This window comes from Schistocerca americana, chromosome 9, assembly GCF_021461395.2.
Source record: "Schistocerca americana isolate TAMUIC-IGC-003095 chromosome 9, iqSchAmer2.1, whole genome shotgun sequence".
Taxonomy (NCBI): Eukaryota; Metazoa; Arthropoda; class Insecta; order Orthoptera; family Acrididae; genus Schistocerca; species Schistocerca americana.
The window spans coordinates 168,264,748-168,288,228 of record NC_060127.1 but is presented as its reverse complement, the minus strand read 5'-3'; the positions used below and the strand labels follow the sequence as shown (position 1 = coordinate 168,288,228).

At 40.1% G+C, this 23,481-nt stretch overlaps 1 protein-coding gene across 3 annotated transcripts in view; it reads left to right on the top strand.

Moving 5' to 3' along the window:
• LOC124551234 overlaps positions 1-23,481 on the top strand; it is a 317,793-nt gene that overhangs the window by 76,211 nt on the left and 218,101 nt on the right. For all 3 annotated transcript variants that reach the window (XM_047126226.1, XM_047126227.1, XM_047126228.1), the window contains exon 6: positions 12,827-12,876. In XM_047126226.1, coding sequence (XP_046982182.1) covers positions 12,827-12,876 — 50 coding nt within the window. The remainder of the gene's footprint in view (positions 1-12,826; positions 12,877-23,481) is intronic.

Sequence of the window (23,481 nt, the reverse complement as noted above, 5' to 3'; positions counted from 1 at the left end):
CATTCACTCGGTTTTTTTATTGCAGAGGGCAGCCAACCCTCTGACCAAACACGCTGAGCTACCGTGACTTGCACCACTCAGCTACCGGGGGCGGACACAATGTTAACTCGAATACACACGTAGAAATTACAAAGTTCTACAGCAAACATACTGCAGTCCTGAGAATCCAAGGTTGTGAAAGGGAGGCAGCATTTAAGAAGGGAGCAAGCCTGGGTTGTAATCTATCCCCAGTATTATTCAGTGTTTACACTGAGTAAACAATAAACAAAACTAAGGAGAAACTGGAAAATGAATAACAGTTCAGAATGGCTTTTTAACTCCATCAAAGAATTGCTAGATTTGTTGATCAGAATGGGTAGTGTCTTCAGAGGATGGAACAGCAGTGAAAGTGAAACAAGGGCAATGGAAATTAGTCAGGTGCTGTAGAGGGAATTCTATTAGGAAATGAAATGCTGAAAGTAGTAGACAAGTTTTGCTATTTGGGCAGAAAAATAACTGCTCATGGCCAAAATAAAGAGGGTATAAAGTGCTAACTGATACATTGGCATGAAAAAAAATTTTCTGAAAAAAAAAATAAATATGTTAACATGTAATATAAATTTAAGTGTTAAAGTTTCTTCTGAACATACACACATAAATAAAAGTTTTGCATCACCCCGGTTCCCAGAACTCCTGAAGACAGACGTTGACTGTGGATATTCTATTATAGACACAGTCCCTTTGACTGTTCAGAGATGTCACTAAACCTGCCCAAAGATGTAAACAACTATGCATGAGCAGCGCCTATTAGATGGAGGGGGTCCGACAGCCGATCAGTTCCAGTCATTCCACCAGGAAGGAGTTACATGGCTCATGTTGTCTGTACTTCAACCACGTCTAGATGATAAATACTGCAGTTTGATCATGTCCACATTGTTACTTTGTGCCAGGAAGAGCTCTCAACAAGGGAAGTGTCTAGGCATCTGAATGAACCAAAGTGATGTTGTTCGGACATGGAGGAGATACAGAGAGACAGGAACTGTCAATGACATGCCTCGCTGAGTCTGCCCGAGGGCTACTACTGCAGTGGATGACCGCTGCCTACGGATTATGGCTTGGAGGAACCCTGACAACACAGTTGAGTAATGCTTTTTGTGCAGCCACAGGATGTTGTGTTATGACTCAAACTGTTTGAAATAGGCTGCATGATACACAACTTCACTCCCGTCGTCCATGGCGAGGTCCATCTTTGCAACCACGCACCATGCAGTGCAGTACAGATGGGCCCAACATTATGCTGAATGGACCACTCAGGATTGGCATCATGTTCTCTTCACCAATGAGTGTTGCATATGCCCTCAACCAGACAATTGTCGGATGCTACGCAAAATCTATGGGCCAATAAGGGAGGAAGAAGGCTGGAGAATATGCTACAATGCTGAATTACAAGAGTGTATACAAGTCAGGGACATAGTAAAATTTGTGAAATCACAGCGACTACAATGGCTAGGACACTTGGAGAGAATGGCAGAGGATAGAATTCCAAATAAATTGATGAAAGGTGTGATCCATTCAGTTAGGCGAAAAGGGAGACCTAGAAGAAGATGGATCGACGAGGTAATAATGGATATCACAAGTATGGGAGTCCAGGGGTGGAAAAGAGCAGAAAATAACCAAGAAGTGTGGAGGAAGATTGTTGAAGAAGCCAAGGCTCACCAAGTGCTGTAGTGCTACTGAAAAAGAAGAAGAAGAAGAAAATTGTCGGAGCCGTGTTTGGAGGCAACCCGGTCAGGCTGAACACCTTAGACTCACTGTCCATCGAGTGCAGCAAGGTGGAGGTTCCCTCATGTTTTGGGGTGGCATTATGTGAGGCAGACATACGCCGCAGGTGGTCAAGGAAGGCGCCACAACGGCTGCCATGCTCTGACCGATAGTGCAACCATATCGGCAGCATATTGGCAAGGCTTTTGTCTTCATGGATGACTATTCGCGCCCCCATTGTGCACGTCTTGTGTACGACTTCCTTCAGGATAACGACATCGCTCGGCTAGCATGTTCTCCAGACATGAACCATATCGAACAGGCTTGGGATAGATTGAAAAGGGCTGTATATGGACAACGTGACCCACCAACCACTCTGAGGGACCTATGCCGAATCGCTGTTGAGGAGTGGGACAATCTGTACCAACAGTGCCTTGATGAACTTATGGATAGTATGCCACAATGAATACAGGCATGCATCAATGCAAGAGGACATGCTACTGGGTATTAGAGGTACCGGTGTGTACAGCAATGTGGACCACCACCTCTGTATGGTGGTACAACATGCAATGTGTGGTTTTCATGAGCAATAGAAAGGGCAGAAATGATGTTTATGTTGCTCTCTATCCCAATTTTCTGTACAGGTTCCGGAACTCTCAGAACTGAAGTGATGCAGATTTTTTTTTTTTTTTTTAAGTGTGTATTTGTCTGAAAAGTAGTAGTTGGCTATTGGAGAGCTGTGAGATAGTGGTGTAAAGTTTCTGATCATCAGTGTTTGCACCAATGTTCTGGGCTAGATTCCAAAAGTCTGCAGTATGCCATGAGTTGAGACATATTACCAACTGTTGTATGATGGATGTCGAGCTCATTGGCCCCCTTATGGTGTTTGAGAAGAGTGGGCTGTGTGAGGGCACTGGCTTTCACACATCATGTCAGCCAGCCATACTCAACAAATACATTTAAGACACAAGTTTCACATGTTGCAAGGAAGGGGGCTGTTGTGTGAACAGGAGGAAAACATCATCTGATTACACTGCTGAAACTACCCTTTAGGATCATCTGGCCAACAAACCATGACTCTTACTTTTCTACATAGAAGTGAAAGATGAACAATAAAAACTGTAAACAAGAAGAAAATTGAAGTATTTGTTGTTACAAAAGACTGCTAATGGTTAGCCATGTAGATTGCGTAATAAGTTACTGAATCAGAACAGAGAGAAAATGGCTTTATGGCACAGTTTTGCTGAAAAAACTAGGTTGGTAGGACACATCCTGAGGCATCAAAATGAGTCCACTTCTGTGTAATAAGTTCTAGGTGACACACTCCACAGGCTTCCAAATGAATTGTCACACCTTTATAGTTAAATTCATTAACAGAAAATTCTGTACAAACTATTATGTGTATGCCGATAAAAGGATGTGGGGATATTAGGAAGCAAACCCTGTGCAACACACAAATCCCATGGGGAAAGAACTGTGATTGAACGAGTTAGCTTCACCTTCCCCAAGTGATGTGATCAATGTATGTATTTGAAGCAGAGATGGAGCTACATACTAGCAGGAATTTGGGTGTCAACCTTACTTGTCAATTACCAACAGTATACCAGTAATTTTTTTAATGCTGGCAGTCCGTTATTACTTCTGGATAACTTCATTCACCTTTGAGTTGGAGGTTCCCTTCAGAACCTGCATTACGACTACAGTCTACTGCAATATTGAATGCCAGGGAGGGGCATTGTGGGCGTGTGATGTGGCAAGTAAACACCTCCCCCCCCCCCTCCCCCCCTCCGTCTCTCTCTCTCTCTCTCTCTCTCTCTCTCTCTCTCTCTCTCTCTCTCTCTCTCTCTCACACACACACACACACACACACACACACACAGCAACCACAAATGTCCCAGATTTGATTCCTGGTCTGGCATACAGTTTTAATTTGCCAGAAAGTTTCAAATCAGTGCACACTCCACTGCAGAGTGAAAATTCATTTTGAAAACAATCCCCCAGGTTGAGGCTAAGCCATGCAGAATCCTTTCATCCAGGAGTGCTAGTGCTGAGCAGGGTATGCAGGATAACTTGTGTGAAGGCTTGACTTTCAGAGATGAGCTACTGGCTGCAGTAAAGCTGTAGGGCAAGTTGTGAGTCATACCTCGATATCTCAGTCAGTAGAACACACCTTTAAAAGGCAAAGGTGCCAGGTCCAAGTCCCAGGAAGTTTCAAATTAGTGCAGACTCCACTGCAGAGTGAAAATTCATCCTGGAAACCAGAGATGGTCTAGTCCGTAATATCGATAATGAGGAGCACACCTGTCTTTAAAACTCACATGTGCCACTTTTGACAACAAAAAAGGAAATGACCTGCTTGTATAACTTAATGTTCTGTGCACTGATGTTAGTCATGGAGGTGAGCCATACCCAGATTGAAATGATGCACTGGGTTGACAGCTATCCATTTGGTATATTGGTCAGCCCAAGTGAGGTTTTTAGGTTGTTTCCCCGTTCTTGTTCCATCAGATTTGAGGCAGATCCTCAATTTTCACCTCAGAAAACAGTTAAAATACAACAACGCACAGGAAGTAGTTTACATGATCTTCAGATAAATGGTTCCAGTGCCTTTGATGCCTTTTGTAAGTAGATGGCAATAGCAACAGTGAAGGTACCAAGCCAGAGAAGTTTGATCATTGCTGAATCTTGGAATAATGGACATTTCCAGGGGCAGAATAAGCACAACAGAAACAAATGAATCCTGTGACAGTACCATAGTCAGTAGGAACAAGAAGAAGAAGAAGAAGAAGAAGAAGAAGAAGCAGGAGGAGGAGGAGAAGGAGAGAGACTGTACTATTTTGTGATGTGGGGCAAATCCCTCAAAACTCAGCCTAATTAGAACACACATTGTTTGAGGAGATGGACTCCCCTTGGTTTGCATTATGAGTGGCTTCATTATTATTATTATTATTATTATTATTGCTACTACTACTACTACTATTATTATTATTAAATGAGCAGTGTGGAAGTTGTGTTACCTGTGCGAAAGTACAGCCGTCCCATCTGCCTGTCTTTATTTCATGTATCTCTGATACATTCAGATGATGCAAGTGGACAGTAATGGCGTTAGATTCCATGCCATGCACTGTTGGGAAAGAAGATGCTCAATTGTGGTTATTTGCTTTATGGTTTTATAAAGTTGTGAAGTTGTAGTAAATTTATCCTGATTTTTAACCCTACAAGAGTACACCAGGGTCAGTCTGACCATGGAGTTTTTTGTTTGTTACTGAGCATGAGACACCACACATACACAGTCTGCTGTCACCAATGTAAATTTGGCATTGAATGAGGTCTAATAGAGGGCAGACATTCGAAATTGTGAGACTACCTTGTTTCGTGTAGAGTTAACATGTAAATAGGAGGAGTTTCAACATATGTAAAAAGTTGGACACAGAAGTCAAAAATCTTAGAACAGGTCGTTTGTGTGTTGATTGTAACCCAGAAGCTTGAGAGTTGTTACTGTGGAATACTTCTTTGATAATTGTAACAGTCTTCAGATCCTTGCTAGGAAACATCTGCATGCATCATTGAGGTACCTGCCAGACAAGAAGAAACAGGTTGTGATAGACAAGAAGAAATAGTTCGTGCAGATTTCAATGTAGATTTCTTAAAAGATACAGACAGGAAAAATGAACTATAATTATTATTTAGGTGTTTCAATCTAATTCAGTAGTCAGTTTCCCAACTCATTTGCAGCAAAATAGTGGGACACTGATTGATAATATTTTCACAGGCAGTGCTCAGGCCAAAACAGTTATTGTGTACCCAGTTGCTAATAGACTATCGGACTGTGATGGACAATTAATGGAAATAAACAGTGTGGCACCTTACAACCTGGAGGCAGGTTCAAAGAAAACAGGTAAGCTTATTAATGAGAAAAGGACGCAAAAGAGGGGGTATAGGATGTGATATATGTAGAAAGAGATGATAATGTCAACTTCAGTTTTTTCCCTTGCAAATTTGTGTCAGTATTTCAAAATTGCTTTCCTAAAAAATTACCGGAAAGATCCTTTTAAAAAATCAATAAACTGTGTATAACTAAGGGAATTAAAATCTTATGTAGAGAATGAGGAAAATTTATGTAAAGACCACAGTAAATCAAGGTCCGAGATTACTTGAATAAAAAACTGTAATATGTTAAGGAAAGTTAATAAAATGCCCAAAGGTATATATGTCCTGACAGAAATAAATAATGCAGAAAATCAGATGAAAACTATATGGGACAATGTCAAACTGGAGACAGACAGCCAGTGTGCAAGAGTTCATAACAGTCAGACTAAATGACAATGTTGTACAATTGATAATTCACAATTCCAATTGCTTTTAACAATCACTTTCTAAATGTAGTAGTAAATATAGGATAAAATGTTCAGTCGAAGAAGCCAGAGAATATATTAAGAATGCCAGTCTACAAAACTTTAAGCAACTAGAAGAACACAAACATCATTCACTGAGATTAATACCCTTATAACAATATAAAAACAAAAGCTCTTGTGGGGTTGATAGAATTTCAAATAGAATACTGAAAAGTTGTTGCAACTTAATAAGTAATGTCCTTAGTGGTGTATGCAATGCATCACTGGCACAGGGAATTTTTTCCAGCAGGTTAAAATATTCAATTATTAAACCACTTCATGAGAATGGTGACTACATGTATCATCCAATTTCCTTACTGACATCTCTTACCAAAATATTTGGAAAAGTAATGTATTCAAGAGCAGTCACACACTCATGTGAAAACAATTTACTTGGCATATCAGAGTTTGGATTCCAGAAAGGTTGCTCAACTGAGAATGCTATTTATACATTCACTCGTCAAATAGTACAGGCCTTTAATAATAATAATAATAATAATAATAATAATGATAATAATGCCTGTTGATATCTTTTTGAGAGCTCTCCAAGTCTTTAGATTGTGTAGATCATGATACTGTTAGAAAAACTCAAGTTTTATGATATTTATGGCCTTACACACAGGTGGTTTGAATCAAACTTGACAAAAAGAATGTAAAAGGTTGTGCTGAATAATTCAGGCAATGTTGGAATGGTACAAAATTTTAGTGACTGGGGTAAAAATCATCTAGGGGGGTCCCACAAAGTTCAATTCTGGGTCCACTACCGTTCCTTATATATGCGAATGACCTTCCACTTAACATTCAACAAGCAAAATTTTTACTTTTTGCACTTGATACTAGTGTTATAATAAATCCTGTTACAGAGAAAGCAACAGAAAAGTTAGTAAATGATATTTTCCAAAGAATTATTAAGTGGTTCTCTGAAAATACTCTCTCACTAAATAAAAAAAATGCACATTGCATTCAGTTCTGTACAACAAATAGAATCATACCAACCGATATAGCACACAAGCAGGTGTCAGTAAGTGGGTTAGACTGCTCCAAATTTTTGGGCGTACATATTGAAGAAAACTTGACCTGGAAGAAGCATATTACTGAGCTTCTGAAACAGTTAAGTTCAGCTACTTTTGCTCTTCATATAATACGAGGGTGAGTCAAATGAAAACAAATTTGTAAAAACAAATTATCCTGTAAGTTGGTAAGCTTGCTACAAACAGCATGCAGAATGGCCTGTAAGTGGCAGCATAGTACAGATGCACACATACCATCACAGTATCAGTATAAAGATGGCTGCCCCACTTGTGACTTGCACCAGGGAAGAGCAGCGTTCTGTTATTCGGTTTTTGTGTAGTGAAGGTGTGAAACCTATTGAAACTCATCGACGAATGAAGGTTCAGTACGTTTGTCACAGCAGCAAGTCTACAAATAGAGTAGGAAGTTTGCAAATGGTGTGACTTCAATGGAAGATGTTCCTCGTCCGGATCAGGCACAACGAGTTGTGACTCCACAAAACATTGCACCAGTTGAAGCCATAGTGAAGGAAAACTGTCGAGTGACACTGAATGACAATGCAGCATGTTTACAGTTTATTCATGGGTCAACACACCACATTGTGCATGATGTGCTCCAGTTTCACAAAGTTTTTGCAAGATGGGTGTCACGGCAGCCGACTCCTGAAATGAGAAAACGACTTGTTGATGCTTGTGAAGAACTTTTTCAGCACTTTGAACGAGAAGGTGATGTCTTCCTTGCAAGAATCGTTACTGGGGACGAAACCTGGGTTCACTTCCACCAGCCGGAAATGAAGAGAGCGAGCAAGGAATGGCCCCATTCCTCATCACCAAAACCAAAGAAGTTTTGAACAGAACCGTCAGCAGGGAAGGTTATGCTGACTCTCTTTTGGGACGAAAAAGGCATCATTTTGGAGCATTACATGCCTAGAGGGATCACTGTCACCACTGCATCGTACACAGGTCTCCTAAAAAATCATCTGCGGCCTGCAATCAAATCAGAGCAACGTGGATTGCTGTCAGCAGGTGTCCATTTGCAACACGACAATGCATGACTGCCTGTACAACAGTTGCAACAATCACAGACCTGCATTTTTAGTGTCTTCCTCATCCACCAGACCTTGCCCCAAGTGATTTCCATATGTTTGGATGACTCAGAGATGCAATGGGAGGAAAGAAGTTCCGTTCTGATGAAGAGGTACGCCACGCAGTGCGTAAGTGGTTGCGCAGACTACCAAAAGAATTTTTTTCTAAAGGAATTTATGCACTTTGTAAGAACTGGGGGACTTGCATTGAGTGTGGGAGAGATTATGTTGAAAAGTGATACAGCTTTGTACCACTTCAGCACAATAAATAGTATTTTAAAAAAATATTTAAGGTTTTCATTTGACTCACCCTCATAGCTAATCTTGGTAACAAATGTATCAATCTCCTGATATATATTGCATATTTCCACTCAATAATGTCATAAAGAATAATTTTCTGGGATAACTCATCACTTAGAAAGTACTGATTGCTCAAATGTGACCGGTAAGAATAATGTGGTGTGTTCCCCATGGATGTTGTGTAGGCACCTCCTCAAGGAGCTAGGCATTTTAACACTGCCTCCACAATACATATTTTCACTAATGAAATTTGTCAGAAATAATCCACCACAAATTGAGAAAAATAGACCTTTATTATCCATAATTAAAGCTATCAGTAACTCAGATAGAAGTTCCATATGCAGCAACAAAAAGTTTTGATTGTTTACCCAGTAACATAAAATGTCTGACAGTTAGTGAAGCAAGGTTTAAATCTAACTTTTAAAAAATTATCCTTGACAACTCCTGCTATTCCACCAATAAATTTCTTCTTTAAAACTGGCAGCCAGTAATAAAAAAAAACAAAAAAAAAACAAAAAAAAAAAGAGAGAGAGAGAGAGTGAGAGTGAGAGTGAGAGAGAGAGAGAGAGAGAGAGAGAGGGAGAGAGAGAGAGGGAGAGGGAAAGAAATCTTGTTTTTAAATGTCATAGCATGAGTAGGAATAAAATGGTGTTCATTAATGTTAACTCTAATTATATAAGCATACCCTGCAAACGTACTCATTCTACATAATTTTGATAAATGAATAGTTCAAATTATCTGTGGAATATGTAACCACCTTTAATTAATTTGACAGAAATATTTTCTGAAAGATCACTGTGACCTTGGAGTACACTTTGTGTAACTGCTCCGTCTTCATGTGTGAAATACATTTTATGTCAAAGTGGCACGTAGAAATGTCATTTTACTAATGTAAGAAGCTATATGGGAAGCACTGTTAGAACAACTCAGTTGTGAATGTGATGTAAATGACTTCCCGATGAAGTGATTCTGAAGCTGCTAATCCTGCAGCAGTTGTGGACAATGCCGGAACTGACCAGTCCGCTGAATCTCCAGACAGCGATGAAGAAAATACAGTTGTCCAATGTAAGACTGGTCATTGTTGGAACACATCTGCCCCTAATAGAAGAGACTAGCCAGTTTCTGGTAACATTGTAGTCCGTATTCCAAGACAGGAAATAATGATTGATTTGTGAATAACTAACAATATCTCAAAATATTTGTGTAATATGTGCATTTAATTAAATCAACAGCATCTTCATCAAATTAAACTTTAAATAAAATTTGCATATCTGGATTATTTTCAAGTTTCCTCACTACAAAGCTTCCATGACAGTTTTTTTTTATCCCCTCGAATTTTAGATTGAAAAATTACGTGGCAAAGGTGAAATTAAATGTGTTTAGTATGTGAGAGTCCAGTTTCATTATAAAATATTCTATATGCAGGCAGCTTTTCCAACAAATAATTGAGGGTCACTGTGACTGTGGTTTTCAGTTCATGAGACAGTTTGAGGTGTACACTGTCAGGGTTAAAAACCAGTGAACTTTTGAAGTATACGTATTATAATGGAAGTGGAAGTTTCAGGGAAAGTATACCATCACTGGTGATAGTGCAGCTTCACTGGCCCATTTAGTGAAAATGAATTACTGATTCCAGTTCTATCAAATAACAAACATTGACTAGGGATAGTGCACTATCACTAGTGAATATATACCTTCACTGCCAAGAGGTAAGGAATGTGAACCATGGCTGTAATAACAAAATAGTTGTACCTCAAAAGTTGCATTTTTCACCTCTAGTTTGAAAATATAGTCGTATTAAGTAAAATTCATTTACTGCAGCAAGGACATGCACCACGGCACTTTGAGTTTTACAACACAATTTTGTTTTTGCAAATGAGCCTCACAGTCTGAAATTTTTGCTGGCAGTTGCATTTGAAGAATCCCTGGCCACTTCCCATCGATTGAGACATCACAACTGCCCTCAGGGCAACACTTTTCTCTGCTGGAACTTCCTCCTCCTGAGATTATTTTTAGAGGGCAAGTACTGAATTGGGACAAAAAAATGTTGTAGTTGTAGCCACAGTGGCATATTGTATCGTCCCTTCTTTAATTATTTAAAAACAAACAATTTATTACCATGTGTATAGTCAGAACAGCACACCATCTCTCGTCCCGATTCAGCAGAAGCCATCGGCCGTTGTCTCGGGGACAACACACAAGATCAAAACTAGCATCTCCTCTTCCTTTATCGAAGTCGGGATCTGGAACGCTCACAGTGCAGCCCTTTTCTACTGTTGGAAAGCAGTGATCTGAACACTGCTGCATTCTTTGCATTTGTTTTTCTAAGCACTTGTATGCTTCAGTTCTATGTTTTTTTAATAGCCTAAGTTGACTCATCTAAATCAGTCAGGCAGTAGTCATTATTGTCAGGAATACTTTCTTCCTCTCTGCTCTCAACCTCTGTCCCTGTTGGTTTGTTATCCTTTCGCACTGGAGGTTTACTGTGATTATTATCCTGTAATGTTTCAGTCCCTGTCTCACTGCTAACACTCACATGATTAATTGGATTTTCAAGGTCATCCTCAGAGTGAATGTCATCAGTGCTTCAGGAGATAAGCTTGTTGTAGACAAATTGTTTTTAGGAGAGCAGCCAAACATCACTTCATATGGAGATCTTTCAATTCGAAAATGTACAACACTATTCTTCATTAGCCGCACATATCTTAATGCATGGCTCCACTCCATAGTATTGTGCTCCTGAATCCATGTAGTTAGCATATTTTCTATGTCTTAATTTGCTTGCTCTACACTGCCTTGGCTCTGCACTGCCTTGGCTCTGACTGTTGTCTAGGTTTACCGTGGACAATCTTAAAATTGGGCCATAGTTCAGTTAAGCTGCTCATTATTTTGTTAACTAACACTCTGGCATTTTCAGACTGCAATACTGAGGGAGTGCCTAACAACTTAAAAAGTCAATAATGTTATTGCATACCTCTTAAGCTGTTTTGAACTTCAGTGGCCTGAGAACAATGAATTTAGTGAGGTGGTCCTGATAAATCATTACAAATTTGTAATCTCCATCTGGTTGTGATTGGAAGTCAATGAGATCAACTTGACATCTGGAATTTAGCTCCTTGAACAGTATTGGCTTCACTACTATTCCTTTTTTCTGACCTTTTTGTTTTTGTAAACAATGCTCACACAAAGTAATATAAATTTGGACATCTCTATATGTTGTATTACAGAACTTTGACTTCAAGCATTTCATCATTCGTTCACATCCACCATGGCCATATATATATCATACAGTTCTTCATCAAAAACTTGTAGTCGTTTCCATCCCTCTTTCATCCAGATTTTAGTGATTTAGCCTTTCTGATAAGTGACTCTAGTTTTCTCTGTCCATGAAGACAGAATTATAACTGAGATTTCCCCATTCCAGTCTAAGATGTTTGTAGAACTTCACTGATTCAACCACAACTGTACTGGTGTGAACCATAACTGCACTACTGTATAACATAACAATAACGAGCTGACGACAGTTACATTCATGCTGATGTGTGGTAGCATTGTTGGATGCACTGTTAACAACACGAGAGTGGTGATGGTATGCCTTCACTAGTGGATAATATACTACTGTACACTTTTCCTAGCTGAGTACAGTGATGGTTCACCTTCACTAGTGGATTTTTTTTCCAGTTTGTGGTAAGCTCTCACTGATCATTTTAGTGATGGTGTATATCCTCTAGGGACGGTTTACCTTCCCTAATCTTCCACTTCCACTGTAACATATGTAAAGTAAACTATGAAATTTATTTAGTGGATTTTGCTGTGTAAGTGTGAAAAATTCTGAAATTATTAATTTAACAGCCTATATTTACTTCTTGAGCGAACTCACTGCTTACTGCTCACAAATTGTGGACACAACACATTATCTGTACTGAAAAGTATGAAAGCAGTTTGATTACCACTCCTTTCCACAGTCCTGAAATTTTTGTCATGATTTAAAATGATTAGTGTTTTATTAAGCTGAATGTGTTATTTGAGACATGATGTACAGCCGGCTTCACTTCCAGTTCTGCATCTACCTGTATGTTATTTGTGATGTTATGTTAGAGAGAACATCCTTTGAAATGTGCTAGAAATTTCATTTCCACCATTGGAATACACTTTTCCTTACCTTTGCAGATGGCCCAGTTTTCAGCACCATATAGTAATAGCATATCTCTTGTTGTTGTTGTTGTTGTTGTTGTTGTTGTTATAGTGATTATTGTTATTACTAAAATATTATATTAAATGTTCTTAATCCTTTCAGGAGGTCCAAATTGAAGCAGAGCCAACAAGTTGTGACAGTGAACCAGAAAGGTATTGTACTGTTTTTTGTAGCTTTTCTTTTTAATTTTCCCCATTGTTGCTTTAGTATTCATCTTCCTTTTACGCATTTATCTAGTTCACCTGTGCAGTATGTTAGAACAACCAAATGATACACATTTTGTAATGACTTGTATCACCATTGATTCAAAAATTCCATCTGGTTGCTTTATTTCTTTCTTATATTCTTTAACGTGCTCATGTGTTAACACCTTTTGTGGCAAACTATGGTCTACCTTGTACAAGTATTTATACTCCATTCTTATTTTTTGTTGTCATTACTTTTTCAAATAATATACTATAACACACAATTTAGTACTCATAACCAGAAATGCCAGTTATAACATTAGCTACACGCAAGGGCAGTCTGGAAAGTATTCTTCATTTTCAAGTACCATGGTAAGTATTGGGGATGGGGGAGGGTGTAGTAGAAACAGTTCCTACACTGAGTAATGCAGTAGATCAGTGTGATTAGAGCCACAACAGTGAGACAGCTGCATTGCTTCTTGTTTCCCACAGAGGCCATTCAAAATCAGTGCAGTAACTGAAAAATTTCACACATGTGAAGTCCATGCTTTTTTTAATGTCACTGTGGCCACTCCTTAAGTGTGCAGACAATCCACTTTGGTTTGTGTGTGGAAGGGGATAGTAAAGAGGCACTGAATGTATTGCCCATAAAACTCTGTAAATGTTGCAGACGTGAAATGGGTACCATTGTATGTGACTACTGATCTCAGTGGCATTTCGATGACAAAGAGTGGAATTACTGTCATAAATATGCTTTCCCCCAATTCTAGAATGCACCTGTCTCAAATATGGAAGTTTTGAAAATGAGTCGATCAGTGTAAGACACAAAAGGGGCCCACAAAATCTATGTTAACCTCATCCCAAGAATCAGGTACTTGAGACCATGGGAAGAAAACATTTGTGGAAGAAGCCTGTTGAGCTCTAGGATCCAAAATTTAGTGGGCCAGGTGCTCCTTACCTTTTGCCAGCCGGTAGATATTGTGGCGAGTGAGAATCTTCGTGCAGATGGTACCCCACTGTCCCACTTGCAGAAGTGAAAGCACCTTAATGCAGAGGTGAGTGAAATGACCACACAGTAGGACTCATTGTCTGTGCCAAGTGGTAACGCACCATCTTGAGCTGTCCTGTCATGCCTTTAAGCAAAATAGTCTTTCACTGCCATGTGAACCTAACTTCACATGTTTCAGCACTTGTTGAGACATGCCTTCCTTTGATTTTTCTGAAACTGTTGTTATAGTAATAGGATATTTTACTAATACATTGTAGGCAGTCTTAAAACACATGACCTCCTGTTGGGTTCTGGTTCAGCTGGACGCCTGAAGAGTGTATCCAGATTGGTGTGTCAGATGGAAAGCTTGGCCAAATTGTGTTAGTGATATACTATTAAGAATATAGTGTAAAGCTGTAAACATTGAGCTGTATTAACTGGTAAAAAAGATAAAGAACCAAAAATGGTTTGGTGTCTGTCATGAGGTGAAAACTGACACCATGTGGATACATAGGGAATTTTTTCAATTGGCACATAATTCTGCAGTATGGAATTCAATGCTTTGGAAATATATACAGCAGAATGATTGAAACCATTTTGCTCATGGTGGCGTGACTGGCACAATAGAATATTGAGAGGCATCAGTGGTTTCCATGGGGAATATAGGGCTGATCTAGTCACAGACTGTAGCTCTTGTCTGAGATAGCAAGATTTTTGTCAGACTGTGATGACCATATGAACTTTTCTCCCTTCTTCCAAGATGCATTGAGGGATACAAAATCTTTGCTGCATTATTAAGGAAACTACCATAATTGCAACACACATGACTATTGTGTATCAGCTGTTCCAGATAGTACTGAAAAGCGACAGGGATATTGGAAAATCAAAAGGAAAAGTCTGTGATGCTGATAAAAGCCAAATGGACTGTTCAAAACAAAAAAACTGTTGAGACTCTAGACCCAGTGGAAGGTTATATGTGCCTCAGACGGATTGACCTTCAGTTCTTTTTTTCCAAACTCTTGAGGGGGGAAGGAAGCACATGGAGAATGTAATGTTCTTTGGTGCCGTATATTACCTTGGGTTATTCTGTGGTGACACATTTTATTTTGGTTAATCAGATTCCTACTTAACTTATGGCTTATTATAGTTGTATTTTCATTTTATACCTCCAAAAACCTCCGCAAGGGTTTGTTTGTTTGCAGTTGCTCTGTAAACCATCTCTCGTTAGTTTTTGTTGTTCTTTTTGCGTGTTGCTGTAATGTTTGAGTCATCTTGATTTGTTGTTGACGCTAGTGGGTAGTCAATACTAATTCTGTCATGCTTATGGTTGTTGTGGTCAGTGTTTTCATGAATTTTGGTGGATGTGGGTATTATGTTCTCAGAAAGTTGAATTCAACATCTACATCTTCATCCATACTCTGCAAGCCACCTTATGGTGTTTGGTGGTGTGTACCCTGTACCACAGCTAGTCGTTGCCTTTCCTATTCCACTCGCAGATAGAGTGAGAGAAAAAAAGACTATCTTTATGCCTCTGTTTGAGCCCTAATTTCTTGTATCTTATTGTTGTGGTCTCTATGTGAAATGTATGTTGGCAGCAGTAGGATTGTTCTGCAGTCAGCTTCGAATTCTGGTTCTCTAAACTTTCTCAGTAGTGTTCTTCGAAATGAATGTATTCTTCCTCCAGGGATTCACACTTGAGCTCCCGAAGCATGTCCGTAATACTTGCATGCTGATCAAGCCCACCACTAACAAATCTAGCAGCTTGCCTCTGAATTGCTTTAATGTCTTCTTTCAATCTGACCTGGGGCGGATCCCAAACACTCAAGCAGCACTCAAGAGTACTTTGTACTAGCGTCCTATATGCGGTCTTCTTTACAGATGAATCATACTTTCCTAAAATTCTGCAAGTCAACCACAGTCAACCATTAGCCTTCCATACCATAATACTCACATGCTCATTCCATATCATCATATCATATCAGTTCACAACATGTTGACAGTCCAGAAGAACACTACTGATGCCATGTCCAAACATTATGAGTTTGTTTTTCCTACTCATCCACTTTAACTTACATTCTGTAAAAGTTTCTTCCGAAAGTTTTCTCATGGCTGTTCTTACGTTGTAGTGATTTGCCTTGATTTTAATAGTGAGTTGAAGCTATCATTTGCTGATTGGTTTGATTTTTAAGGATATATGTGTGTGTGTGTGTGTGTGTGTGTGTGTGTGTGTGTGTGTGTGTGTGTGTGTACTGTAGTTTCGTTACTGATGCCATTGATCCTTCCTTTTTAGTATTTTTATTTTTAGTAGATGGAGTCGGGTCCTCACTTTGGGGGTTGTGTTTCTTGTGTTCTGATTCCAGTTTAGGTAGCTATCTGGTGTGACTATTAAGTATTTTTCAGTGCTCTCATTTTTTATTGTCTTCCTCCACAGTTTGATTTCATTGTTTATTGGTTTCTGTTTTTTTGAATTGTGCTGCTTTACAGTGGGTGAATGCTATTAGTTGCACCTTGTTTACATTTGGTTTTAATTTCCGTGTTGCAAGCCAATTTTGTAATTTGTCTGTGTATGCCTGTGTCCGCTGATTTGTATCGTCAATGTTTTGGGCGTGACACAGTATGCGGTATCATCTGCATGCAGTTCAAGCCCTTCATTCCATCTAGTTGGACGCAGTATATCTGAAGTGTAGAAGGTGTACAGTACGGGAGAGATGGCAGCTCCCTGTGGTACTCCTGCTACTGGATAAAAGACATTGGAGGCAGTGTCACTCACATATACTCTTGATGGCCTGTTGTCTACTATGTTGGCAATGAGGTTCATCAGTTGTGGTGGGGTGCTCATTTGAAGATGTTTGTGGTACAGTCTTTATGCCACATTTATCAATTGCCCTTTCTGTGTCTAAAAATAGGGCAGTGGGGCAATCTAGAATATTCACACTTTCATTACGCCACTACACAGACACACAATTGGGTCAGTACATGATTTTTGCTGTAGCCTGCTTGGCACTCCACTATGATTTTTGAGTTTTCAGCATAATTTGATAACCTGTTGGTGATATTGATTTCAAAATATTTGCCAGTTACTGGAAGTAGGGTGATTGGGCAGTTCGAAAGTGGGTCATTTATGGTTTGCCTGGTTATGGAAGCATTATTATTTTCGTTTGTTACTGCTGAGTAAGGATGTTTCTGGGTCTTATGGCCATGTTGTGTAGTGGTTTAAGGCTTTGCCCTATCCTTTCTCGGGTGGGGGGGCTAGTGTTATTTGAATCCTCTGGATTCAGTCTATCCCTGGGGCACTGGGCTCTGTTTTAGCCCTCTGTGATAGTTTGATCAATTTCTTCCTCTGTGATTTCTGTTATGAGAGTGGTTTGGTCTTCTGACAGGGTGATTATTGTGTTCTGAAGTGTGTGGAGTACCTGTTGTATTAGTCGGTCATGTTATGTGTTGAGGCTCAGATTGATGGGAAAACTGTGAATCTTCCCAAGTATTTCTGCATTTTCATCGTGGTGATATAGTGAAGGGTTGGCTTTATTCTGTATTCCTGTTACTGGTTTAAAAGTCTGCCAGTAGCAGTTTGCCAGTTTGTAATCTAGGTTTGTAGTAATTGCAGCCCATTTGTTGTTGCGGAATTCTTGCAGTTGTTGCTTTATCAAGTTGTTCAGTCAATTCCATTCTGTTTTATATATGCAGTCAGCAGTTTTCTTGATGGCCTTTTTTTGGGGTGCTTTCAAGTGTGGCAGATGTGATAGTGAGAATGATATTCTCGTTTAATTTTTCTAATTGTCATTTTTTATTTCCACAGTGTATGGCAAATTTTTGACATCAATGATCGCTGTCCTGCTGTTGTCTATCTCTGGTGCTTACAATACTAACAATTGTTAGTATCGGAATATGATTGCTGCCAATGCTTGATCCTGCCCAAGGTAAGCGGAGGTGTGCGAATACTGACTGTGCACAGGTGAAGTGGTCGGGAGTTAACATGCCAGTTGGGCTAATGAAAATTGGTTTGTTATACTTCAGTTATGTTGGGGGTCTTCTTGTAATTGTTTCTTATGTCACCGAAAGCCTCGGACCTTGCATTGAGATCTCCCATTATGATGAAATCTCTCAGGGTCTTGACATATAGGACACACTCTGCCGGTAGGTCATCTCATGGTGGAACATATACAGTTACAAGGTGTAGGTCTTCGTTAGCACTTGAAGGCTTGATGAGTCGAGCTCTTCAGTACTTCAAGTTTTTGTACGTCCATCCTTGTGACTGGAGTTCTGGGTGGACTACGGCTGTTCACTTATGTAAGAAAATGAAACACCTGCAGCCATCCTTATAATGTCATTTGTTCTGTGGCTACCATTTTTGGGGCTTCTGTGCACCATCCTCAGGCATCAGTGGCCAACATAACTGGCTTACGCAGGCTACCTGTTACATGGTAATCTGCGTAAACCAGTTAAGTGGACCACTGAAGCATCATGTATGTGGATGGTGTTAACACCTTCAGCATCAGTAAGGCCTGAAGATGGTGCATTGAAGCTCTGAAACTGGTAGCCATAGAATAAATGACATCATAACGATGGCTGTAGGTGTTCCATTTTCTTACATCTTCGGTACTTCATCTATCGGCACTGGTTTTAATGTTCTTTTGATGGGTCTTGCTTATCATGGGTGCCTCTTTCTCAGTTGTGTTTGGTTGTTTTTAGGTGCTGTAGCTGACTTCAGGTATTCCCTTAGTTGATTGTATGTGTAAGTGGAGCTCATTGCCAATGGGTACTGGATCCATCCTCAGGTACATATTCAGAGTCTCCATAATGAGGCTGCAAAAGTGCTACAATATTGCAATCAACATATTTGTGTGAAAGACCTATTTTCAATTACAAAACTAAATAAGTGCAGATTACATGGCAACTTGAGTGCAAAGCTCTATGAAATTGTCTGGTCTGTCCATATGCCTACAGTTTGTACCAGATAAAATTTATATTATGTCTTCAGTGTGATCAGGTGAGGTAGTGCAGTGGTTAGCACACTGGACTCGCATTCGGGAGGACAATGGTTCAAACCTGCATCTGGGCACCCTGATTTAGGTTTTCTGTGATTTCCCTAAATCGCTTCATGCAAATTCCAGGATGGTTCCTTCGAAAGGAGACGGCCAACTTCCCCATCCTTCCCTAATCCGATGGGACCAATGACTTCGCTGTTTGGCCCCCTCCCATCAAATCTACCAACCAATCTTCAGTGGACCAAAAATAATTAATTGATACTGAAAACTTGTTTGTGATCTATGTTGTTGACAAATGTGAAATATAAAACCAGGTCACATGCAGTGCTACTCCACTGCCATTTAAATGTGGCACATTCGCTGTTCTCCCATCTTCCCACTCCTCATTCTCAGACAGAGTGGGGAGGTGGTGGGGGAAATGTGAAGCGAGGCTGAATACTTTGGCACTAGGGGTCAGGCACGGTCCACTAGTCAAAATCTTGGCCAGCCCTGGCCTGGGACATTGGTGGCCAAAGTGCAGTACAAAACACTGAGAACTTGTTGATAGCACAACGAAACACAAGGCACTCTTTCTCGTTTGTACAGCAGTTCATCTCAGACTTCAAGAGTATTCAGGAAGCATAAGTTATCAATTTTTCAGAATATCCTCAACTTGTACCAGAACAACACCTATCGAATAACCACTAGTGTCGATTTGATTTTCTGTCTTGGAATTCGCATGATACAATGATTGGACTGGAGAAAGTCTCAGTGCCTCCTTATGGACAAGGGAAGATCTGTCTTGACTCTTGTTCCAAGAAAATTTGGCGTGTCTGTGCCTTGGTACAGAAGTTCTTTAATGGCCAATAGTATAAGCACATTGTGAGTAAATGTCTCACATCACGAATGTGCCGAAAAGTTGGAAAATCAGTGACTATGCTAATTTTCTGTGGGTTGGGAGGTACTCCAAGATTTTTATTTCTTGGGCGACATGACGATTCAGACAGAGACCTGCAATTCGAACACATTTCAACACAGTGGTTTGGTGGCTTGTACATTTTTCAGAAGTCTACAAAAACCTGACATTGTCACCCAGATATGAAAGACATGTTATCCATTTAAGAAATCAAAGCAGGTTGTCCACAACATGTTCTCAGGTGGCTGGAGCGTTATATGGTCCAAAGGAATAACTTTGAACCCACAAAGATTGTCAGGAGTTATGTAGGCAGTCTTTCCATGCTCAGCATCATCAACATCCATTTGAACTTACACTCAGTAAGAAACTCTGTTGATCCTCCCACATATCTAATTTGGCAACACGCTGCACCCACTCCCTAACTGTTCTACATGTTTTAAACGATACTTCATGTGAAGAAGATCGGAAAATCCTCCTCCACTTATACCAGCCCCTTGTTCAATCACAAATGGACCATGTGTGTCTCATTTACTCATCTGCATGACTGTCTGTTGTATGCTATCTCAACACAATCCACCGTTGATGTATACATTTGGTGACTGGAGCTTTCAATACTAGCTTGGTTATGACACTCTATGCAGACACTGCCAAACTACCACTGTCATACTGGTGTGATGTTCTCCTCTATGTTCGACCATCCATTCTATGCATCCTATTTTGATAACTACCTTGACCAACACATTGGGGCAAGCACTACATCTGTATTACCTGCCACTGTTTGTTTTCATATACTGCTTTGGAAGCTTAACCTTAAGTCACCTACAGCTTTCCTGATGGGTGAGAGCCCTTCACTGACTTGGCATTGTTAGAGCTCCACGTTCGTCGTGGACTAGTTTGCTTCCCAATGACCCTACTATGGATTCTACCTCTTGCTGTAAGTTTCTCAAACATTACACACAACTTGGGGACAGCACTCTTGTCTACACTGGTGGCTCTTAGTCTGACCATAGTGTTGGATGCACATTTATCATTGGCAACAAACATTTTAGGTACCAGCTTCTAGAACAGAACTACGTTTTTAGTGTAGAACTTCCCGCTCTCTATGGGCCACCCAGTATATCTGATGACACAGACTTCTCACTTGCATATTATGTTCCAATTCACTTAGTGACATCCAGAGCCTCTTTGTGCTATACACATACCATCCAAAAATGCCTCTGCTCACCTGTTGATGCTGCATCCAATGTGATGTTCATGTGTGTGCTTATTCACATCGGAAAGCTGAAGTATGAAGCTGCCAATGCTGTTGCCAAGGCCGCAGTCAGACTACCTAGACGTTTTAGCTATTCTGTCCTTGCAGATGATCTCTGTGTTGCCACACGTAGGCACACTGTGTCACTCTGGCATGAAAACTGGTCTTCTTTATATGGGAACAAACTCTGGGAAATTAAACACCTCACAGTAGCTTGGACGACTTCCTCTGACCCCTGTCATTGCGAGGAGATACTTTTAGCTAGGATGCGTATTGGGCACTGTTGTCTTAGTCACAGTCATTTGTTAAGTAAAGACCCCATATCATTCTGTGCTTACTGCACCCAGCCATCGAGTGTGTGCCATTCTCTGATGCAGTCCAATTTTATAATCATGTACATTTTACTGTATGTTTGCCATCTGAATTATCAGATATTTTAGCAGTTACAGCTCGAGCTGTAGATTGTGTTTAACTTTTTGTTCATTTCCTCCTCAAAGGGGAAATGGTTGTTCTTAGCTATTGCTCTACTCCAATCGATTTGGGCCTGTGCATAATTGACTTCAAATTCATTCAGTAATTGACTATTTTAAGTTATGATATGAATGCTTATGCCTGCAGCTGTTTTGCACCATGAAACAACAACAAAGAACAACACATCAATATCCATTTGACAGTAACCTATGTGCATGTCTGTAGTTAAAAAATACTTTGCCACTTTCAAGCATACTAGGATGTCATCAGTATGCAGTAAGAAGTAGAAATTTTTCTTCATGATTTTGTTAAGTGATCAGTAGCCAATGCAAAAATGCCATCTTTCATTACAAGGACCACAGGAGAGCACCAAGGATTCTCTGTAGCTTCATCCTGCAGCATCTTCTCCACTTCCTCCCAAATTACATGCCATTCAGTGGGTGAACCCTATATGAGCCTGCTTAATTGATGGATATTAAAATGGTGTTTTACCATGGGCTTCTCCACTCCAGATTTGAAAGCTTGCAAAAATTGATGCACAGCAGATGAGTAGCTAACAGTCACTGATGTTCCTCAGTCAGGTCAAATACTGTTGGCAGTTTGACAGTAGCTTCTTCCAGTGCATTGTCTGTAGTGGTACCACAGTATGATTCTTCATCGGTGGCACAGAGCTGCCCATTCTGGACTGGTTCAGATGTTCTTACGCATTTAATTCTAAGGATGAGATGTTGCTGCTCATGACAATTGCTGATCCAAAGTTCTCCTTGACCACTGGTAATGCTTATCATTGTCATTGAGAGAGGGTGACAATTATTGAATTGTATGAAATAAAATCGTCATAACTTTTGAACGGTTTGCATTAAGGCATTCGAACTACACAGTTGGCCACGGGAGATGATGGGAATTAGTATGGTTTGATTTAGTGATGAAGCTCACTTTCATCTGCATGGGTTCATCAATAACCAAGATTGGTGCAGTGTTGGGGGGCTGAGAATCCGCGTTTCCCAATCGAAAACAGGTGACTGTGTGGTGTGCGGTGTTCAGTCACGGAGTAATCGGTGTGATATTCCTTGACTGCCAATGGTTTTAGAAGGTGATTTCATCCCCATTTATCCAAAGTGGCCCTGATTTTGACAAGATTTGGTTCATGCAATATGGTGCCCGACACCTTCTTAGCTAGAGAGTGTTTGATGTCCTGCAGTAGCACTTTGGGGACTGAATTTTGGCTGTGTTATCTCCAGGGGCCACTGGCATGGGCCTCGATTGGCTGCCATATTTTCTAGATCCGACCACATGAGACTACTTCCTGTGGGGCTATGTTAAAGACATGGTGTGCAACAGTAACCCCAAAGCCATTGCTGAGCTGAAAACAGCTGTTCAGGACGTCATTGAGAGCATTGATGTTCAGTGGGCCGTGCAGAATTTTGCTATTTTCTGCACCACATCATCGAAAATGATGGCAGGCATATTGAACACATCAGAACCAAAATCCGAATATCTGTAGTCATGTTTACGTTTACATGTTGCATAAAACGTATGCATGCTGTAGTTTGTGACTAATTTACATTTTTTTCATGTAGTTCAATAATTGCCACCCTGTATGTATATTTCTTTTGTGAGTCTGGGTACATTTTTACAATCAACAAAAGCTTCATAGTTTGAGCACCCAGATTGACAGCTGAAACTCATCTTGTTGCTGGTGATGGGATAACAATGTCTTCAACCACAGGGTCTTCATTATGTGTTATGTATTGGAACAGCTTCCTCAATCTGGATCTCTGATCTTCCACAATCTATGACTGCTTGTGATGCCAGCTAGAAGTCCCATCACAGAATAACTTTATGACTACATTCTGCTAAATCAACAAATTCAAAGACCTGTGTTCTGTTGTCGATAAATATTGTCGCAATAAATTTTCCTGTTGGCTAGGTATATTTCCCATTTGTGAGCTTCAGCCCAATCACCTTCATATCATGG